This window comes from Budorcas taxicolor, chromosome 5, assembly GCF_023091745.1.
Source record: "Budorcas taxicolor isolate Tak-1 chromosome 5, Takin1.1, whole genome shotgun sequence".
Classification (NCBI taxonomy): domain Eukaryota; kingdom Metazoa; phylum Chordata; class Mammalia; order Artiodactyla; family Bovidae; genus Budorcas; species Budorcas taxicolor.
This window is the reverse complement of record NC_068914.1, coordinates 138,680,241-138,694,861: the sequence shown is the minus strand read 5'-3', so window position 1 is coordinate 138,694,861 and position 14,621 is coordinate 138,680,241. Positions and strand designations below refer to the sequence as shown.

Here is a 14,621-nt window from a genome sequence, read left to right as displayed (position 1 = left end):
CCACAGGCATTCTGACCTATCATCCGAGAGTGGCTTTTATTACAGGCCGATTCCAGATAGGGGACTATTCAGCGCTATTTGTGTCACCTGGAATTGTGTTTCTGTAGGTTTTCTCCTCGTTTATGACGTAAGCGCATGAGATCTTTCGGGAGTTTCTGTTTGAAAAGGAATCCCGGAATAACGCTTGCTACCGTGCCTCATGCATTTAGCTAGCTTGGCTTGCTCCTGGAAGTTGATATTTTTCCAGAGAACATTTGTAGACCTGAGGAAATCAGTGTAAATGTTAGAGTCCCAGACTGCTAATCTACAGGAATCGTTTTTTGAAGAGGAAATGTGAGGACACACGTATAGTCAATTTTAAGTTTACGAGAGGTGAGGTTGGTTTATATTGTGTCTTTTACAAAACTACCGGTCTTTTCACTCACAAAATATCCTTTATCACGTCACCGTACAAAGGGGTGTGTTCCCTTAGGTCTAATCTTCTTCGTCCTTTCCTTCTCTTTTGTCTGCTCTTTATCTAAGGCTCCTCCCATATCTTTTCCCCTTAAAGGTGAGTTTAAACATTCAAAAATAGTATCCCTTACAGGAAAGTATGTTAGATATGGGCTTCCCTCATAGCTCAGCTGGTAAAGAATCCGCCTGCAATGCAGGAGACCCCTGTTGGATTCCTGGGTGGGGAAGATCCTCTGGAGAAGGAAATGCAACCCACTCCAGTATTCTTGCCTGGAGAATCCCATGGACAGAGGAGTAGCCTGGCAGGCTACAGTCCATGGAGTCGCAAGAGTCGGACACAAATTAGCAACTAAAGAGAGAGAGATGTTAGATATAGGTCAGTTCTTACTATCAGTTATAAATATTCCAAGATCTTGACGGAGATACGTACTAACTTTTTAGAGAATGTTTAAATATGCGCTTAACCTGTAAGATTGGTCCCTTACCTAAAGCTTTGTTTTACAAGATTATTGGTTTGGTTTTTGGCTGAATTCTGAGTCCCACAAGAGCAGTACGTTTTTAAGTTTCCGAATCAGATAATAAATGCAAAATAAAAATTTTGAAGGTGAACTAAATCGTGATGTTTTGCAACTAATTTATAGAAGCAGTGTCAGAAGGGAAAGAAAATGAAGACTAATTTTGAAAAGCTATAGTGTTTCATCTAAATTGTGATTTTAAAATGTCAAGATGTCTTTTTTAATTGGATGCAAGAATCAACTGTAACGAACATTCTTGCAGGAATTACTTTTAAAATAATTTTGTGAGTAGAACCCACAAGTCTCAGTGGGAGTTACTGGTAGGTAGGATTTAGAAAATAAACCCTTGCTTCAGAAATTCAGCTGAACCGCTTGGCCTCTATAGCCTTGGGATTTTTCTAAAATTAGATAATTAATGTAATGGATCACCTGAGGTTTTTACATAGCAGGGAAAGCTTCCTCCTTTTTGCTGGTATTGAAAATGAAATTTAGTTTTTCTTAAAATTCATAAAGTAATAAATTACAACTTTCCTTTAAACAAATTCTTAAAAGAGTAGCAGGTGCCTCTCCTACATTTAAATGCATTTTATATATATATATATACATATACATATATATATATGTATATGTATATGTGAGATTTGCTTACTTTAAAAATGCTCCAAAGTGTTTAGATATTCACTTGAGGAAAATTTAATCATCACACCACAGTTGGTCAGGATTGATTGCAATTACAGCAACAATTTTTATTTTTTATATTTTAACTTTTATCTCTTAACAGTCAGTCTGAATTACAGAGTAGTAATTAGTAGAAGTTTCCAGAACAGCCGCCTCCTTTGAAGTAAATTGTTACAAACCAGATTTCAGTCTCTTCCAGTTTAGGGCAAATTGCATTTAAACTGATGGTCACAATTACCATAGTCTTTCTGTTCCATTCGAAGGCTCAGCTTTCACGTGGGTGCAGAAGTTACTATGTCCCTTAGAACTAAATGATGTCTGAAGCTAGTGATAGTGTCTTCATTCAGTGCAAATTTTGAAAATTTTGACTGGGAATTAGAAAAGGAAAAGGTCACCCCTACACGCTCCTCTGCAATAGCATTCACCCTAATGTTGATCTGTAGAGCACAGTGAGATACATCCCAGGATGCAGTCTTTAACTCACAGGTGTAGCACCAACTGACCCAGACATTCATTGTTGATAGAAAACTCTAGAGTCATCTAGTTGTAGCATTTCTGAATCCTCGGAGTTGTTTGCTGTATTTATATCTTGTTGGAAGCTTATGGAAAATGAAGCTAATCAGAGAAGCAAAACACCATTATGGAGAGAGAAGCAGAGAAATATTCCCAGTGGCAAATAAAGTAACTTTATTTCATTTGATGTTTCACTGTGTTGGTGACCTCAGTAATGGCATGATGATATTTTTCTGAAGCTGACTTGAATTCCACCAGATGCTTCTCGTAACTTTTGATGGCTGCTTGAAGCTGTGTTTTCTCCACTGCTCCCAGGATGGCACGGAAGATCATATCTATCCCAAGGCCAAGAACAGCAACTCCTATGCTACCGAGGAGAGACGCACCAATTTGAGCTAGCACAGTGACCAACTTGTTAATTATGCCGGTTGTGACATTTGAGCCCACAAGTTTAACAGCCACTGCACTGGCGGCAGAAGTGGCTTCTCCCAGGATGACTGAAATAACCTTCTGTACTATCGCAATTTTCTCGGTTTCTCTTTCCTTAATATCCTGAAGTTTTCTATAAAGAGTTGGCTCTAGTTTATCTTTTAGTGCTTCATCCACCTTTTGCAATTCTTTTTGGATGTTCATCATGGCTTGGATGATGATATCACAGTTTTCTTTGATGGTCCCATCTCTTTTCATTTCAATGGAAGGTAACGTACACCCTAAGTGCGTGTTTAAAACCCCAATCAGCTTATTGGTGGCATGGAAGCTGTCAGATAAGCAGTCAAGGAGCTCCTGGTGAAGACGGTTTACTTCTTGTCGCCTTTTTGGGTTCTCTGGATAGAGGAAGTCACTTTGAGCCATATTTCAAATATGGTCTCTGAAAAATACAATAGGAAATCTTTACTAGAAATCTTGAAAAATATCTGCTGGTTGCATAGATTTGACCAGGAACTCTTACTATGTGGATAAAAAAGTAGTATGCTACCAAAGGAATGTCTCAGAAAACTCAACATGTTCTTCAAAATCATTTTTTTAAATGTGAAGTCACTGTATGAAAATACGGGTAACATAGTACAACCCATGGATGCATTAATTATGGCATTAGATCTTGTGATGGGGAGAATCCTAGATAGTACAGATTTGTGTTTGTCTAACATTCTGATTACAGAGAAGACAATGGCACCCCATTCCAGTGTTCTTGCCTGGAGAATCCCAGGGACAGGGGAGCCTGGTGGGCTGCCATCTCTGGGGTCGCACAGGGTCGGACACAACTGAAGCGACTTAGCAGCAGCAGCAGCAACATCCGATTATTAATAGATGTGATTATTTCCAAGTAATATTTAATAATGTATTTGAAGTGGTTAGCTCTTGATTACCAGTGCTCCTTAATTTCCTCAACCTATAGTCACCACTTTGAATAGACCTACCAAATTGATATTCTAATATTTGAAATTAGTAAGGTTAGAAGAATATTAAGATCTTTGAGTTTACAGGGCAATAGCTAATTTTATTTATGCACTCATCTTTTATTTGAGTGGTTATTCTATTCACATGGTTTAGAAAGTATATAGCGTATATAGTATATGTAGTTTAAAGTATAACATATGCTCTGTTATTTTAAAATATTAAAAAATCAAAACACTTTATATCTTTACAGGCAAATATTTGCACTCCAAAACCTAAGAAGCATCCAGAGGCAACACATAATAGAATATTTACAAAACGATCCTCATGATAGAAGTATATTTGCAAGATTGCTTGAAGTCTCACTTGCAGAGGCAGTCATGCTGGTGGAAGGGACAGAGCAGTTATGAATATCTCTCTGTTTCTCTATTTGCAAAGCTTTTAAGTTAACTTCTTTAGAATTGTCTTTACTGCACTTGGCCATTATTCAAATAAGCTAGAGTTGGCCTCAGAAAGAAGATAATACCATTCCAGGAAGGTGTTAAGGAATAAGTAGCAAGAATCCACCATAGGGGGAAAAAAAAGAGTACACCATAGAATGAATAAGCCAGATGTTTATATCCTGCTTGTGTTTGTATTTTTGGCTCAGAGAAAGGAGGAACAAGTGACACTCTTCTGAGTGAACGTGGGTGAAAGTTTGGACCCAGTGAGAACAATGTTCCTCACTCTGCGCACTTAGAGTAGTCTTTCTACGTACCTGACATTGATTTTTTTGTTTGAACTCTGGGGAGAGAAGAATAAGAAAATGGAGTCCTTTTTACCTGTGTAGGATCTGGCATATTCTCATTGAAAAAACAACATGCTGATTAATTGGGGCCCTATCTTTCTATGACCATGGTTTTGGATATTTATAGTGTATTTATAGTATATTTATGGTATTTCTAGGCCTGGATATTGGGAACCTTGGAAGCATGGGATGCAGGAATGAAGATATTTTCTCTCAGGAAAGTAAACAGGAATATGACCTATCCTCCATGTTAGAAAGATACAATATGGAAATGGAAATGGGAAATTTTTGAAAAACAGATTAGGAACATCATTATTTTTGCTCTTAGTTTTAGAAAAATGCACTAGTACCCCAGATGGAGTAAATTGTATCATGATCAGATATTCATTTTTATCTTTCATTTAGATACAGTATGCATACACATAAACACATACCAGAGTAAATTGTATCATGGTCAGAAGTTCATTTTTATCTTTGATTTAGATATAGTACACACACACACACACACACACACACACACACCAGACACAAATGTCCACAAATCAGTAAATAGAAAACATCTCAATTCTGTTTAAAGAAATTGTTGAGTGAGTGAAGTGAGTGAAAGTCGTTCAGTTGTGTCCGACTCTTTGCGACCCCATGGACTATACAGTCCATGAAGTTCTCCAAGCCAGAATACTGGAGTGGGTAGCCATTCTTTTTCAGGGGATCATCCCAACCCAGGGGTTGAACTCAGGTCTCCCACATTGCAGGCAAATTCTTTACCAGCTGAACCACAAGGGACTGTTAAATATTCCCCAAACTCACTATTGGGTTGCAAACTGTAGTTTGCTAACCACAAACTATTACTTTGATTTTTCTTTTTCTCTCCTAGAAATTTGACATTAAACCTTTTTGTTGTTCCTAGTATTCAGATCTTATCATGAAGTGAAAACTCCAATTTCTGGCTTTGAGTTCTGAAGATCACAGACTACATCCCCATTCAGAAATTTAGGTGAGAAGAGTCTTTCATACCCTAAACAAGTGAAAATTTTCTCTAAAAACTATCATATGCCATTATTTGAAGGCTTAACTTTTAGAAAAGGTGTGTGGTTCTATTTACCTGAAGATAGATACTTGTAGAGATAACTTTCCCCCTTGATAAGAGGTTAAATGCTTCCAAGTAGTCAGTTGCTTTTCAATTAATTCATTGTTTTAACACAGCTTGACAAATTAATCATAAAGTACATTTGAAAGACTAGACTTTTCCTTTCCTAAACATTGAAGCACCTTAAAAACACAGTATGTACTGGTGTTGTGCCAGGTGCAAGAGTAGATGGAATTATGGAGCAAAATAGTCCCCAAAGGAGACCCTGATATATGTTTGATTTAATATAATACATAGATACTCAAATCAGTAATAATCAGTAATAATTGAAATTAGTATTCGATAAATGATCCTGGAGTATTAAGACTTTTTAATGTTAACAGTGTAAAATTTTAACTGTTATCAGTACAGTAAATGTAAAAAAAAAACAAGTGATACAATAGCTAGAAGAAAATAGATAATTTTTAAATGTCTGTATGGAGGGCTTCATAGGCTTAAAACCAGTGAGAATAAGTCACACAAACTTTAACAATGATGACCATGTAAAAAGAACTGAAAACAAACTGGTTAAAATGGAGGAAAAATGAAAAAAATATTGATTTCTAAAGTTTAGTTGTTAATAAGAAAAGCAGTAATAATCTCATAGCTAAACACACTTTGAACAGACAGTAAAAGAAGAAATAGTAATAACTAATTGATGAAAGGTTCAGTCTTACCATAAATCAGACACAGTGTTTTTTCATCTACAAAAATAATATTTTCTTCCCTTTACATACTAAAAACTCTTGGGCATTCACTTTTATACTCTTTTTCTTGGGTTCCAGATATCCATAATTTTGTGCCAATAACAAGTCTGAGTAAGAAACATCCTGATGTGCTCAGAATTATTTTTTACATCTAATGAAGAAAGACCTTTATTGTCTTGAGTCAGGCTTACCTTCCTTTTTTTCACTTGGGGAAGGGGACTTGATAGTTTCTGCAGAGAGATCTTCAGCAGGCCTGCCACTATACTTGCCCCAGTACTGAATACAGTTTAAAATTATTTCTGTCCCAACAGTGAGAGAAAAAGTAGAGAACTAAGTGGAGGAGAGGTGGCGTTTGAAGGTGAAACCAGGGATTATGTTTTGGACAGGTGAAACTTGAAGAGCCCACTGAAGCAAGTAATTTAATAATGCAGTAGCAATTTATCTAATGGATAGTAGTGCTTTACTATTATAAGGTAGTGTGCTAGGCTCTGTAGAGCCTACAGAAATGAAGTAGATATGGTCCCTGCTTTTATAGAATTCCTAATGTAGGTAGGAAGTTAAAGACATTTAAGACTGCAGTGTCAAGTTGAAGGCAGTATGTCGTACCAAATTATAGATGGAGGTGGTGCATGCCTTCTGCAAACTCATTTAAAAGAACTCACACTTTGAAGTAAGATACATCATATGGTGCCACTTATAAATGGGAATCTAAAAAAATGGTGTATCTGAATTTATTTGCAAAACACAAACAGTCACAGATGCAGAAGATAATCTTATAGTTGCCTGGGGTAAAGGGAGGAGAGAGAGAAGCTGGGAGATTGGGATTGACATATACACACTACTATATATAAAATAGGTAAGTAATAAGCATATGCTGTATCTCACAAGGAACTCTACCCCATATTATGTAATGACCTATGTGGGAAAAGAATCTAAAAAAGAGTGGAGATACTTATATAACCGATTCACTTTTCTGTACAGCAGAATCTAACACAACATTGTAAAGAAAGAAAAGAAGAAAGTGAAGTCACTCAGTCGTGTCTGACTCTTTGCGGCCCCATGGATTGTAGCCTACCAGGCTCCTCAGTCCATGGAATTGTCCAGGCAAGAGTACTGGAGTGGGTTGCCATTTCCTTTTCCAACATTTTAGATCAGCTTTATTCCAATAAAAATTGAAAAATCAAAACAAAAAAACCTCACGCTTTTTTTTTTTTTTAACACATTTCTTTTTTTTTTTTTTTTTTTAATTCTTACATGTGTGTCCAAACATGAACCCCCCTCCCACCTCCCTCTATTGACCCTGGGGCCATGTGGAGACATCCAACTATCTAGGGAAATGATTTGTACCCTTTCAAACTGATGCTCTTAGATACGTGCTTGATATTTAAAGGACAGGTTATACACCATTTGGAGAAGGAAATGGCAACCCACTCCAGTACTCTTGCCTGGAAAATCCCATGGACAGAGAAGCCTGGTAGACTACAGTCCATGGAATCGCAAAGAGTTGGACACGACTGAGCGACTTCACTTTTTATACACCATTTGAAAAATCTTAGTTGGTGATGGGCAGCATTTGCACTATTGCCCATGACAATTTAGCTCTGACACTTGAATTGCTCCCTTCCCTCAGCAAAATGAAAAAGATCTGCCATCAGATGGAGTCACCTTTCTTAAAGATCACAGTTGTTACTCAGGCACGCCTCAAGTGATATCTTACCAACAATATGTAGTACTGTACCCAAGAGGAATTCTGGGCTGTATACTTTCCTCTATCTTATTGCATTCCAGGTTTGACCTTTTAAATACTAACTTTAAAATTCAATCTTTTAAAATAATTTTAAAGTCATTTAAAAAATGATTTTTAAAGTTCAGCATCAGCAGGCAACTAAGTGGTGTATTTAATCCAGCTCTGATCAGTGGCTTCTTTTGTATGGTAGATGTCAACTTTAGACTATTTTTTATCACATGATAGTGCTCCTTATTAGCAATGGGCAGTTACCATTCACTTCTGTACAGCCTACTTTGAGCTGCTATTTGAGCATTTTATTGTAGTGGTTCATGAAATAGAAAGAGCCCTGCGCAGCCTGATGGGGAATTGCTAACCAGTAGGTGGAGCGCTTGGCTCCTGGCACATTAATTTCACCCCAGCCTTTACTAAAGCAGCTGTGCATTCTCTGCTGCTTTGTTTGGGCTGTGGGTGGGTAAAATTTTATGTGATAAGAGAGTTCTGTTGCTAAAACAGTTTGGAAATCACATGTGTTTTGGCTTATTTTATTTAAAAAAAGGAAGTAGACAAATCTTGAAGCTACAGCTCGTATTAGGGACTTGGAATGAAAACAGGCTAGCTTCAGATGGATTCTTATTGGACCTAACTCATCAATTTTGTTGAAATGACAAGTAAACATTCATAATTAAAGAACATGTAAGAAATGGTAGAAATATACTGTTGATTGTATCTAAAAGTTAATTTTGTGATACTGGGCTTCCCTGGTGGCTCAGATGGTAAAGTATCTGTCTGCAATGCAGGAGACCCGGGTTCGATCCCTGGATCAGGAAGATCCCATGGAGAAGGGGAATGGCTACTGATGATTGTATCTAAAGGTTAATTTAGTGTTGTGACAGTTGTTTTAGTTTTTCAGGAAAGGAACCACCTTAAAAGTGTATTGATTATCAAGTAGATAAATACTTCTCAGGATACTTTTATGAATTATGTAGTGCATTTACTGTCTAGTGCTATAGGAATTTAAACAGAAATTTTAGGACCAAGATTATTAGAGGAAGATTCATGGAGAAAGTGACAGGTGATTGTGCTTTGATAGGTGGTAAAATTATAACATGAAGAAATTAAAAGATTTGATAAAACAAAGTATTTTTAAAAGTTTATAGCGATAATATATAAACACTTTAATATCCACAAGGAAAAACATCCATAAACGTACCATCTTGTTTTTTTGAATTATTCCTTTCCAAAGTTTATTTAAAAGCATAAGTGCTTTTACAAAGTTGTGATAATAGTATAAATAAAATTTCATCTTATATTAATTTAAATATTTCCCCCTATTTCTAGTTTTATACTTATTTTATTGGTTATATAAAATATACATATTTATATTTTATAAAATATTTCATATATATTTACCATAATTTTCTAAATCCTTAATTGTTTCACTATCTTAATATAAGTATTTTAATGCACATGATCCTTTTTCTCTCAATTATCTGGATTATTTCCTCAGGGTAAATTTCCAGAGGAAATTCAAATCATATAAACATATAGTTTATATAATCAATAGGAATAAAAATTTATATTACTTTTGATATGTACTGCAAGTACATTACAAAAGCTTTTCCACCTACATCAAAAATTAATTTTTACAGCAGGACACTGGATGTGTTTCAAAGTCAAAGACAATTCTGTTAAATATTACTGGTTTGAGAAGCACAAGGTCAAATTTCAGAGAGTTCTTGCTTTTGTGGAAATGTGTCCTGAAAAAGTTAATGATGAAATGACACTGCAGTTTGCTTACAAATAATCTAGAAGGGAGATTGGAGTAGGTTCATAGAGGTAATAAGATCAACCTTATACTGATAATTTTTGAAGCCAGATCATGGGTATACGGGAGTTGATTATTGTCTTCACTTTTGTGTATGTTTGGACTTTTCCCATAATAACAATTAAAAATAGAAAGGAAAAAAGAAAGATAACAAAGACCCTTTCTTAGCTTCCGTTGTCTGGTCATTAGTGCTCTCTAAGCTTCTGCCTTTCTCCATGCTTTCTCTTATCCTCACTATCCATATTGGGTCTAGCTGTACTGCAAGGTCCACTTATCTGGGAGTGTAGGTTTAGGGTATGGGTGAAATCAGAAGCTTTTCAGGAGAATATAACAGCTACTAACTAGTTCTGAGCCTCCTTTAAATCAAAACCATGGCCTTTAATTAAAAAAAAAAGTTGATCATGCTGTGATGACACTCTGATATAAAAATTGTTTAAAATAATATTTCTGGCTAGAAAGCAGAATATTGAGGTTGTTCACCAGCATTTATCAGATGTTCACTTGGGAACCTCTGCCATATACCCTGACTAAGCAACGTTCCTTGCCCTCAAGAAGATAGCAGTCTATTTGGAGACACATAGCAAATGCCCAGTGGTATTTAAATGTAATAGAGCTTATGAAGGAACATAAGCACTAGACATTAACTAGAATAAGATTACACATTTATTCTTCTAAAGGTACTGAATCATAAATGAATGTTAAAGACATAAAAGATGTTACAATCCATATAAACAGCACACTTTCACACACAGGTGTCCTTTCATCCTTATTCTATTCTAAAACTGATGTCTTTACTACTTTATCTTCCTTCCTGACTTAATTATATAAGCTGTTAATTTCCTTCTTTCTTGGTATCTTCAGAGGCATAAATGATCACCAGGAACATGTCATGGGATCCACTTAAAGTTGTCTTGTTGCTTTATTATATTTATAGCTAGGATTAAAGTCTAGCATATTACTATAGATACCTTTTAATGTAGAGAAGCAGAGTATTATATCAGTACTAACAGAAATACCCATATTGCTTACCTTGCTGTGTTTCTGAGTCCAGTGGTCCCAGCAGTTGTTTAGGAGTAGTTGTTGTGCTTTTTCATCTGGTTTCATCTGGATGTTTCCAATGGAATGTGATGACTTACAGGCTTTGTTAGTCTCTGCTGGGTCCCTCTGCCTGTCTGGTTTATTGACTGTTTCTACATGGTTTAGTTCTCAGAATTCTGTTATCTTCTATATTAACATAAAATTGGTATGTATTAAGTAATATCGGACTGCAAGGAGATCCAACCAGTCCATTCTAAAGGAAATCAGTCCTGAATATTCATTGGAAGGACTGATGCTGAAGCTGAAACTCCAGTGCTTTGGCCACCTGATGCAAAGAACTGACTCATTGTAAAAGACCCTGATGCTGGGAAAGATTGAAGGCAGGAGGAGAAGGGGACAACAGAGGGTGAGATGGTTGGATGGTGTCACCGACTCAATGGACATGGGTTTGGATGGACTCCGGGAGTTGGTGATGGACAGGGAGGGCAGGCGTGCTGCAGTCCATGGGGTCAGACATGACTGAATGACTGAACCGAACTGAGCTGAATATAACTTGAAAAACTAGTACAATGATAAAACATTAAATTTTTTATTCTTTAATGGACTTTTAATTTGAAAAATGTTGTCCAACTGAGCTAATTTGATTCAGTAGAGAAGATGCCTCTTTGATTGAAACTCTAGAATTTCGAGGTCCCGTCATGTCAGCTATTCCAGATATTAAATTTACTTTAGCTTCTGTTGCCTTTTGTACCTCCTGTTGCTGATTGCTCTAAGTTCTCAAGACATATGGATAGAGATATTTTCAGCCAAATGTGTTTTGTGTGTGTGTGTGTGTGTGTGTGTGTGTGCGCGTGTGCGCGCGCTCTTCTTTCCTGGCTGGAAGTTCTGCTCTTTATTACTGTCTTCTGTGTTATCTTGGTTAATTATCTTGACTCCTTTTCCTTAAAGCTTAGATCAGAGTCTCCCACTCTTCTTCCTCTAGATTCTGTCCTAATCTCTATTGATTCCTCTACAGCAGAGATGTATCAGAAGCAGGAAAATCACTCAACCTCAATAGCTTAGTGGAAACACCATGGGCTTTAGAGTTGGACAGTCCCTATTTTGTGTATAGGGGCTTCCCTGGTGGCTCAGATGGTAAAGAATCTGTCTTCAGTGCGGGAGACCTGGGTTCTGTTCCTGGGTTGGGAAGATCCCCTGGAGAAGGGAATGACAACCCACTTCACTATTCTTGCCTGGAGAATCCCATGGACAGAGAAATCTGGCAGGTTATGGTCTGTGGGTTGCAGAGTCAGACATGACTTAGCGACTAAATCACCAAGACAATAGGGTGCAGAGGTTGACTGTCTAGTCTGAAGGGGACAACCTCAGGTCTAGGAAATTTCTCTACCCAGGAAAAGGACTTGCTACTACCAGTTCATTTCATTTTTTCAATAATCAATATAAATCTAGATTTCTATGTGTCAATTTAAAATTTGCAACTGATAACAAATTGTGGTAGGTCAAACAAAGCATATCTGGTTAGATTTTTCCTGTGAATTGTCAGTTTGTGACCCTTTGACAAAAATATTGAGATCAAATGTGAGACCATTAAAATTGTCTAGATGAGAGTTCACCGGAATAGTAGTTACGAGAATGGAAGGGAAGGGGTGGATTGAAATAAGTTCAAAGAGAGTTAACAAGTTTTAGGGACTGATTCAGTATGGTGAAGAGAAAAGGAAAATAGATTTTGAGCCTCAACAATGAGGCAAGGATTAAGAGGAGAATGTTTTTGGAGGAGATGAGTGCAGTTTGGGATAATTGTGTAATATGTACTGGTATAGTTACTATATGATGACCAGTTCAGTTCAGTTCAGTTCAGTCGCTCAGTCGTGTCCGACTTTTTGCGAACCCACGAATCGCAGCACGCCAGGCCTCCCTGTCCGTCACCATCTCCCGGAGTTCACTCAGACTAACATCCATCGAGCCCGTGATGCCATCCAGCCATCTCATCCTCGGTCATCCCCTTCTCCTCCTGCCCCCAATCTCTCCCAGCATCAGAGTCTTTTCCAATGAGTCAACTCTTTGCATGAAGTGGCCAAAGTACTGGAGTTTCAGCTTCAACATCAGTCCTTCCAAAGTAATCTCAGGGCTGATCTCCTTCGGAATGGACTGGTTGGATCTTCTTGCAGTCCAAGGGACTCTCAAGAGTCTTCTCCAACACCACAGTTCAAAAGCATCCATTCTTCGGCGCTCAGCCTTCTTCACAGTCCAACTCTCACATCCATACATGACCACAGGAAAAACCATAGCCTTGACTAGACGGACCTTAGTCGGCAAAGTAATGTCTCTGCTTTTGAATATACTGTCTAGATTGGTCATAACTTTTCTTCCAAGGAGTAAGCGCCTTTTAATTTCATGGCTGCAGTCACCATCTGCAGTGATTTTGGAGCCCAAAAAAATAAAGTCTGACACTGTTTCTACTGTTTCCCCATCTATTTCCCATGGAGTGATGGGACCGGATGCCATGATCTTCGTTTTCTGAATGTTGAGCTTTAAGCCAACTTTTTCACTCTCCACTTTCGCTTTCATCAAGAGGCTTTTTAGCTCTTCTTCACTTTCTGCCATAAGGGTGGTGTCATCTGCATATCTGAGGTTATTGATACTTCTCCCGGCAATCTTGATTCCAGCTTGTGTTTCTTCCAGCCCAGCGTTTCTCATGATGTACTCTGCATATAAGTTAAATAAGCAGGGTGACAATATACAGCCTTGACGTACTCCTTTTCCTATTTGGAACCAGTCTGTTGTTCCATGTCCAGTTCTAACTGTTGCTTCCTGACCTGCATACAGATTTCTCAAGAGGCAGGTCAGGTGGTCTGGTATTCCCATCTCTTTCAGAATTTTCCACAGTTTATTGTGATCCACACAGTCAAAGGCTTTGGCATAGTCAGTAAAGCAGAAATAGATGTTTTTCTGGAACTCTTGCTTTTTCCATGATCCAGCGGATGTTGGCAATTTGATCTCTGGTTCCTCTGCCTTTTCTAAAACCAGCTTGAACATCAGGGAATTCATGGTTCACGTATTGCTGAAGCCTGGCTTGGAGAATTTTGAGCATTACTTTACTAGCATGTGAGATGAGTGCAATTGTGCGGTAGTTTGAGCATTCTTTGGCATTGCCTTTCTTTGGAATTGGCATGAAAACGGACCTTTTCCAGTCCTGTGGCCACTGCTGAGTTTTCCAAATTTGCTGGCATATTGAGTGCAGCACTTTCACAGTATCATCTTTCAGGATTTGAAACAGCTCAACTGGAATTCCATCACCAGAAATGTAGATCTGGAGATCGGGAGAATTTCTGAAGCTACACTGGGAGATTTAGGTGTCATCTGCACATAGATGACGTTTACAATTAATGGGGACAGGTGAGATCTTTTTTTAAAACATAATTTAGCCTTTATTTATTAATATTTAGGTTTCACTGGGTCTTTGTTGCTGTGCACGGGCTTTCTTTAGTTGCAGCGAGTAGGGGCTACTTTCTAGTTGCAGTACACAGACTTCTCATTGCAGTGGCTTCTCTTGTTGTGGCTCCCAGGCTCAAGAGCATAGGCTCAGTAGTTTTGGCACTTGGACTTAGCTGCTCCGTGGCATGCTCCACGGCATGCTCCATGGCATCCCCAGATTGGGGATTGAACTTGTGTCCCCTACATTGGCAGGCAGATTCTTTACCACTGGACCATGAGGGAAATCCCCAGGTGAGGTCTTGAAGGGAAAAAGTAGAGAATATGAGGGAGGCCAAAGACACATCCTTGCTGAGCTTAGGAGACTGGAAAGAACTTGCTAGTATAAGGAAGAAAAGCCTATAAAACAAGCAAATTCTTGGA

The 14,621-nt window shown here is 37.8% G+C and overlaps 1 protein-coding gene across 1 annotated transcript; it reads right to left on the bottom strand.

Moving 5' to 3' along the window:
• Nucleotides 1–2,333: 2,333 nt before the first annotated feature.
• SMCO3 (single-pass membrane protein with coiled-coil domains 3) lies at nt 2,334–3,011 on the bottom strand. The gene has a single exon (XM_052641429.1). It carries the CDS (start codon nt 3,009–3,011, stop codon nt 2,334–2,336), a length of 678 nt encoding a protein of 225 aa, XP_052497389.1.
• Between the last annotated feature and the right edge of the window lie 11,610 nt (nt 3,012–14,621).